The 18,732-nt window shown below is 38.8% G+C and overlaps 1 protein-coding gene across 1 annotated transcript in view; it reads left to right on the forward strand.

Annotated features, from left to right (window-relative positions):
* The window catches only part of ppp2r5a (protein phosphatase 2, regulatory subunit B', alpha isoform), a 59,871-nt gene that overhangs the window by 33,769 nt on the left and 7,370 nt on the right, over positions 1-18,732 (forward strand). The window contains exons 3-6 of the mRNA XM_084954358.1: positions 6,923-7,024; positions 7,141-7,233; positions 15,442-15,572; positions 18,671-18,730. Coding sequence (XP_084810484.1) covers positions 6,923-7,024; positions 7,141-7,233; positions 15,442-15,572; positions 18,671-18,730 — 386 coding nt within the window. The remainder of the gene's footprint in view (positions 1-6,922; positions 7,025-7,140; positions 7,234-15,441; positions 15,573-18,670; positions 18,731-18,732) is intronic.

Consider the following 18,732-nt stretch of genomic DNA (forward strand, 5'->3'; position numbering starts at 1 on the left):
CTCCTCTTCAGGTCCCAAAGTCAAGCAAACACTGCAGCAACACTGAGAGTTAAAAACTGTCTAAATTCTTTCATCTTTAATAAAATGATCAGCATTGCAGCTCTACCAGGTTTTTGTGGATGCCTGGATGTTAAGTTTAACATCCAGGCATCCACAAAAACAGCATTTTTATGAAATTTAACAGAGTTAGAAGTTAGCAGGAAGTTGGTTCACTAGTTTCTACCCAAACATGATATACTATGTTCTGACTGAGAGATTTCTGAAAAAATTCTAACGTACAGCTCTGCTTTCTCTTCCGACATAATTGAAGACAAAAAAAATAACAGCAGTGACTTTTTTAGGGTTGCTGCAGTTGGGCTAGTTGGTATATAATGATGTGCTATGTGGTGCCTAGCTACACAGCTATGGTTAGCATAACATAAACACAGTGAAGCTAGAGGATGAACGGTAACTTTTTTTCCACTTGATAAAAGTTAACGTGATGGTTCCCGAAGGTTAGAGACAAATGCAATCGCATGGCAGGATGCTGTAACCGGACCAAACTTCAGTCAGGAGAACAACTGAGATAGTCCATCCACAATATAAGGTTTGCCATTAACATACTGCTGCATGGGCTGGGCTGTCATTACCTCGTAAGGTTTTAAAAACTGAGCTTTAAAATGAATAGTGGTAATAAAAACCGAGAGAGGCCAACGGTGACCATTCCCCTTTTTTTTTTTTTTTAGGGGCTTGTTCAGATTAAATAGAACAATATACAGAGCATTAAAACATGTTAAAAACACAACAGCCTTAATAAACCAGAGTAGTTAGGAGCCGGAAGCACGTCCTCACGTAATATAGATATGCTATCCGTTCTTTAACTTCTAGTTGTTGAACAGAAAGTTATTCTTTTCCAGATGGCTTAAAAACAGATTACCTAGATTTTCTAGGTTTTGCTAAAACTTGCTAGGTCCAGTATATTAAATTTGAGTATTTCTGGTTCCTGTGCAAATGACCCCAAATATGGTTTTGCATGTTACCTCTTGGAACAAGTGATGGACATCTTTCCCTATTTTCTGAAATTTGACAGGCCATATTATGAGTCAGTGAACAGGGAAACATAATCTTTTTTTTCTGTTTAGCTTAGAAACCAAAATACAGGGAGTGCAGAATTATTAGGCAAGTTGTATTTTTGAGGAATAATTTTATTATTGAGCAACAACCATGTTCTCAATGAACCCAAAAAACTCATTAATATCAAAGCTGAATGTTTTTGGAAGTAGTTTTTAGTTTGTTTTTAGTTTTAGCTATTTTAGGGGGATATCTGTGTGTGCAGGTGACTATTACTGTGCATAATTATTAGGCAACTTAACAAAAAACAAATATATACCCATTTCAATTATTTATTTTTACCAGTGAAACCAATATAACATCTCCACATTCACAAATATACATTTCTGACATTCAAAAACAAAACAAAAACAAATCAGCGACCAATATAGCCACCTTTCTTTGCAAGGACACTCAAAAGCCTGCCATCCATGGATTCTGTCAGTGTTTTGATCTGTTCACCATCAACGTTGCGTGCAGCAGCAACCACAGCCTCCCAGACACTGTTCAGAGAGGTGTACTGTTTTCCCTCCTTGTAAATCTCACATTTGATGATGAACCACAGGTTCTCAATGGGGTTCAGATCAGGTGAACAAGGTGGCCATGTCATTAGTTTTTCTTCTTTTATACCCTTTCGTGCCAGCCACGCTGTGGAGTACTTGGACGCGTGTGATGAAGCATTGTCCTGCATGAAAATCATGTTTTTCTTGAAGGATGCAGACTTTTTCCTGTACCACTGCTTGAAGAAGGCGTCTTCCAGAAACTGGCAGTAGGACTGGGAGTTGAGCTTGACTCCATCCTCAACCCGAAAAGGCCCCACAAGCTCATCTTTGATGATACCAGCCCAAACCAGTACTCCACCTCCACCTTGCTGGCGTCTGAGTCGGACTGGAGCTCTCTGCCCTTTACCAATCCAGCCACGGGCCCATCCATCTGGCCCATCAAGACTCACTCTCATTTCATCAGTCCATAAAACCTTAGAAAAATCAGTCTTGAGATATTTCTTGGCCCAGTCTTGACGTTTCAGCTTGTGTGTCTTGTTCAGTGGTGGTCGTCTTTCAGCCTTTCTTACCTTGGCCATGTCTCTGAGTATTGCACACCTTGTGCTTTTGGGCACTCCAGTGATGTTGCAGCTCTGAAATATGGCCAAACTGGTGGCAAGTGGCATCTTGGCAGCTGCACGCTTGACTTTTCTCAGTTCATGGGCAGTTATTTTGCGCCTTGGTTTTTCCACATGCTTCTTGCGACCCTGTTGACTATTTTGAATGAAACGCTTGATTGTTCGATGATCACGCTTCAGAAGCTTTGCAATTTTGAGACTGCTGCATCCCTCTGGCAAAATGGGTCAAAAGAAGGACTTGACAGGCTCAGAAAAGTCAAAAATAGTGAGATATCTTGCAAAGGAAAGGAAGTTGCCTAATAATTATGCACACCTGATATAGGGTGTTGATATCATTAGACCACACCCCTTCTCATTACAGCGATGCACATCACCTAATATGCTTAATTGGTAGTAGGCTTTCGAGCCTATACAGCTTTGAGTAAGACAATATGCATGCAGAGGATGATGTGGACAAAATACTCATTTGCCTAATAATTCTGCACTCCCTGTACACTGGATACTTTGGGTCTGGCAGATAGTGAATGCTTTTGTTTCTTACTGTTCCTAAGAACAATCAACCTGAATCTCCAACTGAGGAAGTATAACATTTTCAGCCTTCCAATATTTTGTCAGCATTTGGCTAAAGAATGCACAAGATGCTTAATGTAAAGGAGTTTCAATTGCCAGGTGGTGTTTTCATCTTCACAGAAGCAGCTGCACAACACTATCAGACTTCTTTTAATGAAACAGGAAGGACACACAGGCAAATACCAGCACAGTACAGGAACAGTGGCGAGCTGAAGGGCTCATTCATCCTTGAAGGGGATGGGCCGTGGCATCACCAGATTGAACGTCATACATTCCTTTCAGCTAATAGTGAAATTAGACTAAAATAGTAATGAAATCAAAGCTGGATCATCTGGATGTCACAGTAACCTTAGCATTGTTATTGAAGGTTACCATGCTCAGTGGACACTCCCACCAACTCTGTATAAGGTCAGAGAGACTTGGCCAGAGATTCAGCCGACACAAATCCTGTAAAAACCTGCATAGATTAAATCGACATTAATCCAACATAAAAGATGTTCAGCATTTTTTAAGCCCTTTCTTTATCGTAAAGTAGGTTCGATAAAATCTGTTTTAAAAAGTGTTGTTCCTATACCCCTTCACCAAACAGGACACATGTAATCTGATAGGTATTTGAGCCACTGTCTTGGGCTACAAAATTTCTGACAAATAAACAACAATATTTCATCTCTTAGAAGTGGGGTGGAGAGTTTGCTGGCTGTCCAGAGTTTTGTTTGCTTGTCCAAGTTGAGTAATTTAGATTGCTTTCAGGCTGTTGCTTCATGGACAATACAAAGTATGCATTTTGGCTATTAATCGAATCAAAAGAGATTGTACTGTTGCAAGAGCAATCATCATTTGTTCATGTTCTTGGGCATATGTGCTTGAAGCTTTAGACTATAATCTGGTCATGTCCATTGTGTTTTTTATTTAGAAATGTTTTAAGGGGCTTTAAAACCAAAGGCAACTCTGAGACAGCCGAGCAAGTCACGGAAGGGAGCTTCACATGCACGAAATAAAAAGTGAATGTTTTTCCACAAAGACACAGATATATAAAAAATACATCCAGTGAGGTTTTTGACAGTGACAGATGGAAATTTTGGCAGCAATCATTTCACTCTGAGAGAACTGTTAATTTTGTCCATCTCAGCGTTCCTGCCTTATAACTTTCCTCAAGGGATCACAAGAAAAATCTGCATTCACAAGAATCAAAACGGCATATAACCACAGAAAATGTACGTCGCTGCTACACATAATCAACACTTTTTTCCTATGTGCTTTAAAAAAACCCTCTCTTCTTTGTATTTGTCTTCCAAGGACCCTGGGCTTTCCTTCTTTTTAGTTTTTTATTTTGGACATTCACTCATTTTCAGTCCTTGTACCTGACCATTTTCATTTAAAGCACTTAACTATAAATCATTCAAGCATAAAAAAGGGCACTTAACTCAAGGAAAAAGTTTTGTGTCTGCACACAACAGACAACTTGGCAAAGAACCAATTTTTAAATGATATATTTAGGCACTTTGTTACTAGCAGCTTATCACAAAAACAAATTTTGTTTTTATTACAGGCCATTTATTTGGTGGAATCAATGATAAATGCCAAAGATGATGCAGTTTATCAGGCAGAAAACTTGACAGATATAGGCATGGTGTGCAGGTTTTCCTTTTAAAAGTTTTGGGGGAATGGACAAGTACAGGACAAAAGAAGTGGCAGGCCCAAAAATTATTTACCACAGATGAAGAGCAAAAGGCTGACGTATCTCAATTTGCACAAGAACTGGCCTGAAAATCATGAGAAACTGGTCTTATGTAGTGGTTAGTCGAAACTTGAGTCCAAATAAATCATAATCAATAATGTACTGAGGAGGTCACTGTGATACAACATGCAGTACCATCTGGGAAGCATCTGGTTGGCAGTGGCTTCATTTCTCGTCATTACAGTGATCCCAATGCAGTAAAAGCATACCTGGATAGAAAAACACAGTGGAGCCTTATGAGTCAATGTTTGGCCTCCCCAGAGCCCGGACCTCAACATTATTGAAGCAGGGTGGGATCATCTTGCACATCTTAGTTTAAGACACTTGTGCAGAACTGCTGCTTTGGATGGGTCTGATATCGGTCAGGGGTCGATGCCTATGTGTAAGGTCACATTAATTTTGTGGTGGCAAAATTATAAAAGCCAAAAAGACTTAAAAAAAAAAAAAAAAAGGTCAGATATAGTTGTTATTGAGGAAGAAGGCACTGTAAAAAATTAGCATTAGAACTTTAATTCTTTTTAAACATCAGTATCAGTCCAGATTTTTGCAATCTGTAGATCAATAATTACTACATAATTACAACTCTTCATTCCTCTTGAGGTATAAAATGGAAAACTTGTGTAAGCATAATTGCAGTTTTGTGTTTAGGAATCACAACCAATCAAAGTGGTGTAACTTTACTATAGTTCTTCTGGGACTATGACAGTCCCAGAAACCGACCGAGGCTTATAGATTGTAGTTTCAAATCCATGTAGAATCTGGTTATTTGATAGCATTGTGTAACTAACCTTAATTATATGTTCTAGTAAGATATCAGTAATGTTCCAACTTGCTGTGTAAATGTAATAACTGCATTTGGATAGAAAGTTTTCAGTGGATTACTGAGCTTGTCAGAATTTGGGCTACTGTCTGGTTTTAAATTTCTTTGCTGCCTTCCTTTCCCATTAGTGTCAGTTGGATTTTCCAGCTGCCAATAGTTAATTTGATGTTGTCTTTATCACTTCAGCGTGACAGTGCGCATCCAATCACATAATGGTGGCTTTTCCAGCACCCTGCTGCCCTGTGTGTCACTCTCAAATTTACTCTTGCTAAAAATAACAAGGTGACGGTGACCTGTCTACCGGTGATTGTCTCTGCTATAGAATTTTAATAAGGGGTTGCAACTCACGCAGAATTGGCAGCGGCTTTTTGCAGGTGCTGTCCTGTATTGGCAGCAGAAGTACAAGTATGGAGAATAAAGAAATGAGGATAAAACGGTTGCCTTTTTATTCATTTTTACTACAAAGCTTTTTCTTGCTCTTGTGTTATAACCAAGCATAACCTTATCCTTTACAGCAAAGCACCCCCCCCCCCCCCCCCCCCCAAAAAAAAAAAAAAAAAAAAAAAAGCTCCAATCAAACACTATTCAGTGCAGACAAGATGACTAAAGCTTAATTTATACTTCTGCATCATTCTGTGTAGAGCTCACAAGGTAGTCTGTGCAAGTGGCAAATTTTGCAAAAGAGGCAAAATTAGGGTTTCCTGCAGTGTAGATTTAACACACAGCATTGATGTAGAGGAAATAAAACTCACAAGGTTTCCAGCTCTGAATCCGTGAAGGAATATTTAACTGTTATTCTGAGCCTGAGCTCTCATTTCATCTCTTGCCTGCACCTGCATAGGGGGCAGACCAGCGAGACAGGCTTCGTGGTCAAAAACATTGACGTTCCCTGTGTTGGCCAGCACCTTCACTTGAAAGATTAAGGATTGCGTTTAATAATTCTATGATATTTCAGTTAAAAAAATAATCATGTTAAACAATCAACAAAATACACAAACCTAACTGAATGCCTTTCTCTACTGCTGTTTTAGCTGGCCTGATCTTATCACTAAGATCTTATCTCTCCAATCAGGCCATACAGCAGTGGACTATAGAGTTTATTTTGGTCCACCAGGTAGCATCAGTTGTTTGATATTTATACAAAATATCTGTACCTAAACTCAATAAGAGCTTTGTCACACTATGAGGACATGATGATCATTTACACTACTTTACAATGTTCGATTGAAAAAAATAAATAAATAAAAGAAAACAAGGCGGGGTGTGAGAATTAGCATTAGTGAAAGCCAATTATAGTAACAGATTTTGAATAAGGTAGCTAGTATCAGGGAACTAAATGCATCGTTGGTTAAACACAACAAAACTTTGTGGGAAAATGGAGACGAGAAAAAAAACCTGTAGACATAAAAAGCTGAGAGAAGCCAGAAAATCCAGGTCGCACTGTGAGAAGCTTAGAAGTAAAGAACATGCGTGAATAATGTTGTGTTCTTCTGCTGCATTGTATTCCATGTACTCCAAAAGTTAAACCCTCGACTTTTCATTTGGTTTGGTTTTAAGTTAATGAATCTCTCCCTTTCCCATGCAGATCTGCACCAATATTTTCCGGGTTCTCCCACCAAGTGAAAATCCGGATTTTGACCCAGAAGAGGATGAGCCCACTCTGGAAGCTGCATGGCCTCACATACAAGTAAGGATCTTGTGTTTCACTCTCTGTTTTGAACCTCTTTGATTTAATACTTTTGTGTCACAACCTCTGCAGAATGCATATTCCTATTTAAATTGGAATTTTTCTTGATATTCCAGCTGGTCTATGAGTTTCTTCTGCGCTTCTTGGAGAATCCAGACTTCCAACCCAGCATTGCAAAGAGATATATTGATCAGAAGTTTGTTCTGCAGGTGGGTTTTTGTTTGTTGAAAAGAAGGTGCATTGAATTATTCTTTTTATTTATTTTACTGATTGCAAGTAGTTGTGGAGACCTGCTGCTTTGATGTGATTTCATAGGTTACCTGATAGGAGGCGACCTGTCTCCCTTCATTGTCCGACTTAGACTGACTGCAGATGCTTTCAGGCTTCAATTGAATCCAATTGCTAACTTGGCTCCATTCAGTGGAAGACTGATAGCACACTGACTCTGTGTTACTGCCATTTTGACACAAAAAAGTCCCATTACAGATGGAAACTGGCCTGCAGACCTTTTTTAAAGCAAGACGTCTTCAAAGAAATCATTTCCAAAGCAACAACGTCTAAAGTGGTTCAAGAGTTGGCAACACTAGAGGAAAAGGAGCAGTCTCCAACCACTGTTTTCATTAGTGTAGTTGTAATATTAAAGGCCTTTGATTATTTTTAGGTATGTGTCCCCTCCAAAGAACACTTCAGACAACTTTCATAATGATGATGATGATGTAAATAAGCAGTTTCTAAATTACCATACCACGACCAGGTTATAGGGATTTCAAAGAAACAAGAAATTGTGTGTTTAGGTCAATAAATTAAAACCAGACAAGATAACATAAACCTTTGTGAACGTTATGTGTGGAGCATTGCTACAACACAACATTTGCAGCTTTAGCAGTTCACAAAAAATGATGGTAACCTTTCTTGATGAACATTTTTCTGATATTGTTTATATAGAGTTCACTGATTTCTCTCCGCTTGTATATTATTGACCAGCACATATTAGAAAAAATGAAAGTGCCATTGTGTTTTAAGTCTTTTAGCAATAGTTTGGTCCTTGATAATTATTTATTTGCTTTGTTATTTAGCATATTCACGTTATAATTCGAAATGAACTTCCTTTGATGCGCTCAGTCTACAGGTAGGGTAGGTTGGGTACCTGGTCTCTGCTCAGGTGAGAGGTATGAGACTCCAGGGCAAATCCAGGAGAGCATTTCTCTGGGAATGTTTGAGAGCACCTCGCTGCAAAAAGAGGTGGAGAGGGAGGAAGAATGGACACTTATAATTTTTGCTGTTTTTGCTTGAATGTGACAAAAACTATTGATCAGGTAATTCTTGCAACCATTTACAGATTCTGCTAATTGTTACAGGTGGTGTCTCATCTTACTGGAGTTTGTGTGCGTGATTAAATATAACACGAGTCATTAAAGCCCATTGTGATGTGTTTTGGGAGTTCACAGGTTTCAGTGCTCTCTGTAGATGAATCAGACTGTTAATATGTTGCAGCTCGTCTCCATGTGTCCTGGATCTGTACCCACCTACTGCAGGAATGTTTCACTTCTTGTGAAGCAGCAACTAAAAGGAACCACAAGGTCTGGAATGCTGGCTGGGGCACATCCGAGGTGCCTGCTCTGACTTTCCATGATGCGAGTGTGTCGTTTGTGAGCTTTAAATAGCTGCCAGTTGTTTACTCTTAAGGAAAGCGTACTGTGGTTGAAGCATAGAGTGTGGGATGGATGTATGGGTGGTAGTAAAGGCAAGGCTTTGTTAGCCCTTAGCATAATACACACACAGCATGAGACTGAGTATTCAAAGATACTTCTAAGGTGCTCATAAAACACAGAAGAGGCTTGGATAGCTAGAGGAAGAGATAGAGGTTCACTAGTTTTGGTCAAGAATATTTTCTCTCTGGAAGGAAACGCATGATCAAAATTATGAACTTCCAACACCACACCAGGAAAAATTCTTGTTATTGTGTCTTATACTGATAAAACTTTTTTCCTTTGTACTTTGCCGTAACTTAGCCGTTACACCTTAGTTACATACCTACCTAAAATAAACCCTGCAGTTAATTTGCACTCTATTAATATTTCACGTTTCTATTATTGCATCACTGAACGTCCACACCCATTTCCCCCGTTAAAATGGGTGTGGACTATACAGAAAACGAAACACAGCAGTTTAGAGTGAGGGGGAAGAACAAACTGATAAAAAGAAATGCATGTAATGCTAACTGTTAGCTTGTGGTTGGAAAATTTGGGGAGTGCAGTTCCTTATGACTGAATTCGGCCGGTCTTCTTGCCCCGGTGGTATGGTGTTTCAGTATGTTGGTTTGGGCTTTTCTGTTTCATGTTTACATGTTTTCCCTGTACTTACGGGGTTTCCAGTGTTCTGTCATAATTCAGTCATGGTGGGTAGGTTAATTGGTGATCGTAAATTGGTTTTATGTATGGGTGTAAGACTATATGGCTGTTTCTCTGTGTGACTCCTGTAATCGATTTGCAGCATGTCCAGAATGTAACCAGACTATTGCTCGTGGCTCGCAGTTCAGTGACTTGATAGATGGTTACATTCATAGCTTATTTATGAGGAGTTTGATAGTATCTGTCGTATTTCCTCATTGCTTTTGTGCTTTGACCAGAATGACAAAAACCACTCAGGTCAAAAAAATGGGTACAACTCGGCCCTGTTTAAATGCTTGCAAATTGTTGAAATTAGAAAGAAGGAAGGCGTAAGTTTTGTAATATTCTCAGCATTTTGCATATTGGAAACAATATATAATAAGATGTTAAGAACTGTTCATTTAACATGGCTAGATTTATAGTAGTTAACTGACAAAGTAATTCCTCAGCCTGGTGTAGCAGAGCAAAGTAAGGTGGTTAACCCAAGGAGCCATGCCACAGCATTTCTGCAGTAGACTGAAGGTGGAAAAACTGAGACATGTTGGAAGAAAGTGCATTTGCAGGGTCATCATCTTCATCTAACTTTTAAAGTTTTCATCGTCATCTGGCAAGCACAAAGTCAGTCAGAATTAAATACAAGTGCTTTGTAGCAATCAACCAACACCTACGGCATGGTATGTAACCAGTTAGAGGTTGCTAAAAATGGAAAGCAGAACCCCCTCTTAGATGTCAAAATAGTGCACGTGTACCAAAACTGAAAGTGAGAGTTCTGCAAAAGCACCAAATCCTGAAGAAGAGTAAACAGTACTCAGAAAAAAGCCCTAAAATAAAACGATCTCATGTAATGTCCCAACTGTAAATGCAAACAATAACCAGGTAGTTAGTAAAAACAATAGGATTTGCAAACGTGACATACATGAAATAGTTTTTGTTTTAGTTTTTGTGGGGAATTGGGCTTGCAACTGCCTCCTGACTGGAGGAGTCATTTCAACAGATATTTTAACAGAATATCTGGAGCTTCATGCTACAGTGGTGTCAGTTCATTGTGACATTTGGCACAGCTACATCATAAATCATTTTTTATGGCTCAACTACAGCTGCATTTATGATCTCAGATCTAAAAGTCTTGATAATATTGTTTTTAATTTATATTTGGCGCTACCTTTGATTAAAATCGCATGTGACAATGTGACTTGATGTTTTCAATCGCACACAAAAGTGTGGTCATCTTAAATAACCAAAACAGCTTGTGAATACAGATGGACTAATTGTTTGAAGAGTCCTCTCACCACCGGTCACAGGCAGGAGGCAGATGGCCAGAGGAGAGGAGGAGGCACTAATTAAAGAAGTGAGAGAAACCACAAGTATGAGTATGGTGCAATAATATGATATCCCTGTTAGCAGCTATGCATTGCTATTAATTTGACAATCAATAAGGACCTCCAAAACGCCCAAAAACTGAAGTCACATCTGCTAACACAGGGTGCCGTGTCATTCTCATGCAGTACAGCTGAGCCGTTAATGTGACATTGTCCGGTCAGTGTCAGTGAGCGCCTGAGGTTTTATACGCAAATAGAAAGCTGTTGTTTCACTTGAAAGTCATTGCAGTCAGTTTTTAACTCATCTTGCATGTACAGTACGTCTCTGTTCATGTTGTCTCAGCATACCTGGACAGGTCTATCAGAGGGGCCCAGTTTTTTAAAATGTACTCTAAATTCAGTAATAACTGGTTTCCATGGTTGTCATCTGTGCAGACTCGTAATATTGTCATATATTCCTTTACATATTCAGTGGTTAATGAAATTAAATCTGACATAGACCTCCCTTTTTTGTGAAAAAATACTCCCGATGACTTTATCCAGTGTCACCCTGTCATTGTTAAATATTTATATTACCTAAGGCACAAACAATATGTCTGAATAGCATGCTTTCATTTCATTAAAAAAAACCCTCCAATGTTCACATCCACATAACATTTTGTCATCACTGATAGTCGATCTGGTGTAATAAAGTTCAGCTGAGAGATCCGAGCGATTAATTTTCTGTCAATCAAGTTATTGTTTCAGCCCTGCTGCTGCTCCGACCCCCTCGGGGTATTTTCATGGAAACGACTAATCACTGTTTTGGTTTTGGCTTATCAATAAAATATTTAGTTACAGTTACATAAGTTAACATTTTTTCATAACATACATTTATCACAAAGTAAACATTGGAAAGTGTTTGTGGATAACCTTTGAAAATGACTCCTGACAAATTGACTATGTGCACGAGACAATGCTAACTTCCTGGTTTGAGACCGGATGTGGGGTTGTGCATTTCCGGTAGCTTTACTTTGCGGTCAATCGCTACTGCGAAGATATACTCCAAAATCATGTCCAAAACTCGAAAACGGAAAGATTGCGTTAAGTTACAAAGAGCAGAAGGTGGGAACACTCACCACTGTTGTGTCATAAAAAATCTAATGATCAATTTTGACGTTTAAAGCGTTTAGATCGATCTGCTTGTGTTGAGTGATGTAAACAACTGAACTGCATTACTGCATGCAGAAGACACATCGTCCACATTCAGAAGCACATCTCTGTATAATGACTGGTCTTATGATTTAAACAGGCAAATGTTCAGCATTCAAACTACAGGTGAAGAATAGTCAAACCAGATGTTTCCCCCGTTATGTCGATATCAGCTAGTCAAGTACACACCTACACAGCATGTTAACAAACCGTGAAAAAAGCCACACAAAAAATGAATGATTGCTGGTAACGGTTTCTATACATTAGTATTTACGAAGGGTATGTTGTGACTTACCTTCAAAATTACAGCGGTCCCTCGCTAATAACGCGGTTCACCTTTCACCTCGCTGTTTTGCGGATTTTTTAGTGCAAGTTTGCATGCTTTTTTTTACGTCACATTGTGTCCTGCGTCCTGATTGCTGCAGACGATCTCCTCCGTGACGTCTCTCCTGTACAGTACAGAATCGCTGCATCGATTGCTAGCAGTGTGACTGCAGTACTGTATGTCCACAAAACGTTTTGCACCGTCAAAAAATAAAATTGGCTACTTGATTTCACCTATCGCTATTTTTAGAACATAACACCCGCGATAAACGAGGGACAGCTGAGAAATATAACATTTGAATCCCTTTTCTCTTTTGCTCTGAGGCGCGGGGAAAAATATCGACAAGTCGATGAACATCATTTACAGATATATTGGGTAAATGCCCAAGACATCTGTAGAAATGTAAATCGTCGCTTGATTCATTCATTTGCTTAACTTGTTTTGGACCGTAAACCAGGCGCGAATAGGACACCGGAAACAAAGCTCCCCACAGGAGTTTCCGCACCGGAAGTAGCATATGCTAACGTGCACATAGTCAATTGAGTTACTTCATCACTTTGATGGAGAAATGTTGTTACTCTAGTAGGTGCTATGAAGCAGTCCTGCTTTAAAGAACTCAGCACAACATCCTGCAGATAGTTTGGATAGCTACTTTGGAATTAGTGTGTCGGTTTTCTGCGATTTATGTATATTTTATAAATTTGTACTCCACTCAATCCTCACCGTAGTGAGTCATGTTTGCAGTTATGCATGGGTGCTGCGTCTGCATTGTTTTGCCAGGTAATGTGAAACTGTAAAGCTGTTGAAATTGGACTCAGAGCGAATAAATCCTGAACAACAGAAAAGAGAAATGACTTCAGAAGCAACTGAGTCTGTACATATTAGGGGAAAGCTAGATGTGCCGTTGGTCCGTTTGTCCCCCAAACACTGCTGGGGTGTGGCTGCAGAGGAGGATACCCCACTTTAGCAGCCACCCCACGTAAAGCACAATGCATGGCCCAAAAGCAAAAATCAATCAGTAATAGTTAGTCTCAAAAACGACAAATTTAATCTCCACTTTTTGACTTTTTTTCTCGAAATTTTGACTTTGACTATTCTTAATGTCACACAAAATATAAACTATATAATGTGTAAATGTATCCATTTGTTCAATATCTTGCATTAAGTACATTAACCAGCTGGTGAAGGCACTGTGATAGTATATTGAAGATTTCTGAGTTTCAGAATTTTAGACCTCCTGTTTTCTCAGCATCCTGCTGAAGTGGTCTGACCAGCTGCTTTCATTTCAAAATAAGTCAAAGTAAATTAAACCAAACAAACATTTCATGATCCATAGTTTGTCTGTTGTATCTCATGTTTAATTGTGATCTATACAGCTACAAGTTTGAAATAAACTGGGAAATATGGGAATGACCAGGATGTGCTCTAATGAACCAGAGGAAAGCCTAATAGCTAGCTGCTCATTTGCAGCATAGAGAAAGTGGTTGTGCCATTTAACAGCCAGATTTTTGGTTCTGAGCTGAATGAATGTGAATCAGCACCGTGCAGAAGAACAACATGTGAAACCCTTTTTCTGGATATAGTTAAAAATAGATTGTCAGCTCTGTCACCAAGGTGCTGATGACATGCTAGTGGAAGATGAGTGCCATACCCCGAAGCTGATCAGAGCCTGAAAACACTCCATTTGAACTCGGTGGCATCGGCTTGGCTCCCTTCAACAGTATTGTAATAATGAGTCATCGCATGTTAATGCAAGTGGCTGCTTTACACCAGGGCTCTCAAATCTGTTTAAATGATAGAGAATTCACTCACATGCTCTGTGCTTGTTAGATAAGATGTTGGTAGCTGGTTAAGCACCTCCTGTGTTTTCTCTTATGTATATATGTTTGCATAATTTAAGGTGACAGCTGGCTCAGTGAATGTAAGTCACTTTAATCTGTTTTTAATAATAGGATGTGTCAAGAGACAATGTGGCAGTGTGAAACATTCACTTGATGTGATGAAAGCCATGAAGAATTATAACCTGAATATACACCTGCTCCTTTCTTTACACAGAGTGGGTCTGCTGCTTTACTCTGGGAGCAGTTTGACTGTAAACTGACCCTTTTTTTTGTGAGGAGTAGCTGCTCGGCACCAGACAACATACAGAAATAGCAAGTTGATTACCGAATCATAAGCAGTATGTCAGTTGATAGCCACTACGACATCATATGATTTTTAGAATTCTGACTATGACAGCGTTGGATTTCTTTCACCAGAAGTGAACATCTTTGGATGAGTGGGTAGACTTCAAGTTAGCCACCTTGAGTAGCGATGTGCTGCTGAATGCAGTTAAGGGTGCACTATTTTTGGCCATCAGGAGTACTGTGGAGTGTATCCAGAAGGATCCTTTATTAACTGAACACCTTTCTTACTTACAGCTTGTCATATGATGCAAAAATTAAGATGAGCAAGAACGAAACAATTACCCAGCTCACTTTCCTCAGTAGGGCAAAAATGATACACGGAAATAAACAGCTCCCTAGAATCTAAAAATACTGTCCAGCACTAATAATCTGTATGGGTACAATGCACAAGCACACACATAGCTCTGCTAGTTAATGTTAAGTAACATACTAGAACTAGAACTTCACTCAACAAAACACGCGCACACACAGAATGAAGAAGTCCAGTTTAATGACGGGGGCTCCAGCTATATCAGGACAGCTTTTGATCTGTGTGGCCACGCCCCTAACTCGGTTCTCCAGGGGGGGAAATGCTGTTATGAAACTATCCAAAACACAAGCTTTGCATTTTTATTTATTTTTTTTAAAAAACCTCCAAAAATAAGCTGTACACAGCCAAGAGGTACACAGAACTACTATCACAGTGTGTGATCTTCACAATATTTCAGTATTAAGAAGAAAGCATTACATATTTACGAAATACAAAATTGAGCCGCACTGCACACCAGAGGCAGTGTATTGTATGAGTCATATAGTAGTCGCAATCATAGTGAGATGAAATGCGTCATGAACTAAACTCAAAAGATGACTGATTATATCTTACCGTGACTATTATTAATCAGAGGAGCACGTCACAGCATTTAAAAATATACGCTTTTGTGTCCAACCAGTGACGACCACCAACCGACCTTCAGAAGGCCTAATAATACTGTGCTAAGTGTTCAAGTGTTTCTCTTTCTCTTTAAAGTTGCTGGAGCTGTTTGACAGTGAGGACCCAAGGGAGCGGGACTTTCTAAAGACCATCCTGCATCGAATTTATGGAAAGTTCCTGGGATTGCGGGCCTTCATCAGGAAGCAGATTAACAACATTTTCTTGCGGTGAGTTAACAGCAGGTAGAAAACATGTCTTAGTTCATATTGTTTTTCTTATATGTGGTTTTAAAGAACATGTGGCAGAAAATCACCAAAAAACACGCCAATTAAGCAGTAACCACAAGCATACAAGAGGTTGGTTTTAATGATCAGAAATAAGTTATCTTAAATATATGCACATCGGTCATTCATGTGTGTAGTCACCTCCTAGAGGCCCATTTTGAGCTGGGAAAATCCCTGTAATCAGAATGTCTCTAGATCCAAACACCTGTTCCCTGTATTTGTTTTTACCTGTCATTAGCCAGTTGCTCTGATTAGACTAGAGGCTTGGCCTTCTGGGACAGAAACCAACAGGCAGTAGCTTCCCATGAAGTACGTAGTCTTTCAAGAACTTTCTCGGGGGACTAAGCTTTTGTTTCAACCCAATAAGCCAGTCACTAAATTTAGTTAAGGTAACAAAAAGTCTTTTGTGATATAATGCAAATTAAGGGCATATGAAATAGACCTAAGAACATCTATAACTTATTATGTACTGTCTTTTTAAGATAATTTTTGTTATATTTACAATTTAAAAAGAGTGATAAGAAAAAGAAGAAAGGATAAAGTTTACCAACTGTTAATGGATACATTTGAACAGGTGTTTTATAGCACTTCACTGGGTACATGTAGCCCAATTTGATCTGTAGTGAGTTGGGCCAGGAAAGCAGCTGCACTGTAAACCCCTATGGAAAAACCCCAAAAGCACTTAGATTTTTTGGTTGTCACTAAACAGACTAAAACCTTTCACATTTAATGAGATTTTTTTTTAATGAATAAATGTCAAGATTATTGTGGGGTTTTTTTTTTGTTTGTTTGTTTGTTTGTTTGTTTGTTTTACATTTAGCAGATTCTCTTAAAGACACAAAACCTTTAAAGTTTGTTTTCATTTTGTTTTTGGGGTTTTGGGTTTTTTGTTTCATTATCTGATTTAAACAACGTATTTAGATCTGATATTTTTCTCTACAGTTTCAAGAATAAGAATTATTATGTTTCTTTACTTTCTCTTGTGTAGTATTGGGTTCTGACTAAACAAAACAAGAAGAGGCACAAAACCAATACAAACCTGTTTTGAGGTAGCTTATTCCGTCATTAGATATTGTTTTGGCCTCCTCTCCTTAACGGTTCTTCCATATAAGTTTGACCAAATATGAAAAAAGTTCCCACCTGATCCCCAAACAAATGGCCCTAGATGGTCTCCCCTCCCTGAGCCTGGTTCTGCCTGAATTTCTTCCTATTAAAAGGGAGTTTTTCCTTCCCACTGTCGCCAAAGCGCTTGCTCATAGGGGATCATCTCATTGTTGAGGTTTCTCTGTATTATTGTAGGGTCTTAACCTTACAATATAAAGCACCTTGAGGCAACTGTTGTTGTTTTGGCACTATACAAATAAAATTAAATGGAATTGAGTTGAAAATTGAACAAATTTAAAAAATGTACTTGCATACTATGAACATTTTTTTGCGCTACATTATGTGGTGATGTATTCTCCTCTAACACCATGATATGTTGAGGGGATTGTTAAACAGGTGAGAGTCTTGGTGTATTTGGTACTGCACTTCTGTCAGTGATGCACATTCATCATCTGACTGTTAACGAGAGGATACGGACAACTGTACAGACAACCCCCTGGGTTCGTCAGCAGAGACTTTACATTACAATTCACCGGCTGCACACCCCAGGCTTTAAGCAGACTTCAAAGAAGTGCAACAGGAATGACTTGACCGTCTTTACTCCAGCTCTCCACATATGCACCAGAGGTTTAAGGTTTATATCTCACAGAATAAGCTGTCCCCAATAAAATCAACTAAATATTCTTCTGACAAAGTATTACAGCGGTATACAACAAATTTATTAGAACCAAACAACAGCTACCCTAAATTAAACATTTTCTAAATACCAAAATCATGTTGTGTAATGGTTAATTTACCTATATGCACAAGCTCTTTAATCAAAATTATATTTTTAATGCTAAAATATAATTATTGTTGTTGTCCATGAATTTTTAAATTATTTAATTGTTTTATTTTATTTTTTTAAAAAGCAGAAAAATAGTCAAGCAAATTATTATTTTTTAATTAAGATACCAAATTGCAGCAATTAATTCCTGAACATGCACATTATTTTTATTGGCTGAATGTTATGTTTGACTAACTTCTCAGAGAAGTCCAGTGTGTCAGCTCAAATTTGGATATATTCAAAAAAAAGTAACAATTTTTAGTTTTGAGCAAGTTTTTTGATAGATTTTTGAAAAACTGAAGAGCACTGTATTCAGTCAGTTCTTTTCAGTTTTAGTGTTTCTGGTCTGTTCAGTTGACCACCTCTTGCACAAAGTGAGCTAAAGTCTTCACTCAGATTCACTCCAGGCCTTAAACACCAGGAGAAGTAAAACGGTTCAGTTGGAGGTGTCACTTACTCCCGGCAGCAGTGTGTTGTGTCCTTGCTGCTCCTGTTGCTGCGTGACAATGAGCTTCAGATGATTGAAACAGGGGACACTTGATGTCATTTCCAACAGGCAAGGTGGCAAAACGGGTGCACCCACTTTGACCATCTGCCGTAGAGGATAAAAATAGTGCCACAGTTGTCAGGCTCTGTCTGTACATACCAGGTCTGCACAGCTAGATGGAAATGTGTTACCAAACAGAGGAGCTAAATGATGCATGGATCATTTACTTACATAAGAGCCTCCCAGTGTGAAGCCAAATATGTTTGATTTTTCCCAGATAATTATTCATTCCCTACATAGATTAGACTTATTTAGCTTTTTCCTTTTGGCCGCAAGTATGCAGGCGATGCCTGTTTTCTGTGGGTTTATTTTTAGGCTCCAATCATAAATTAGCTAATTATAAAGGCTATGATGGTATAATTTTGTTGTATTCTTGATTAGGAATCATGAAATATCAGTGTAATGGTACTTACCCAACTTGGATCCCAAATCAGAGTGATAGCATTTGAAAGGAGCGCAGCATTGGGAGTGGTGCTAATCAATTGTTCTGATCAGGGTGCTCTGCTTTCACAGTTGTGACGTGTTTGATAATTTCAATCGTCGATGTGTTTGCTGCTGTTCCAGGTTCATATATGAAACCGAACACTTCAATGGAGTTGCTGAACTGTTAGAGATCCTGGGAAGGT

This window comes from Perissodus microlepis, chromosome 15 (assembly GCF_051167445.1).
Source record: "Perissodus microlepis isolate ML-2025 ecotype Zambia chromosome 15, ASM5116744v1, whole genome shotgun sequence".
Lineage (NCBI taxonomy): Eukaryota > Metazoa > Chordata > Actinopteri > Cichliformes > Cichlidae > Perissodus > Perissodus microlepis.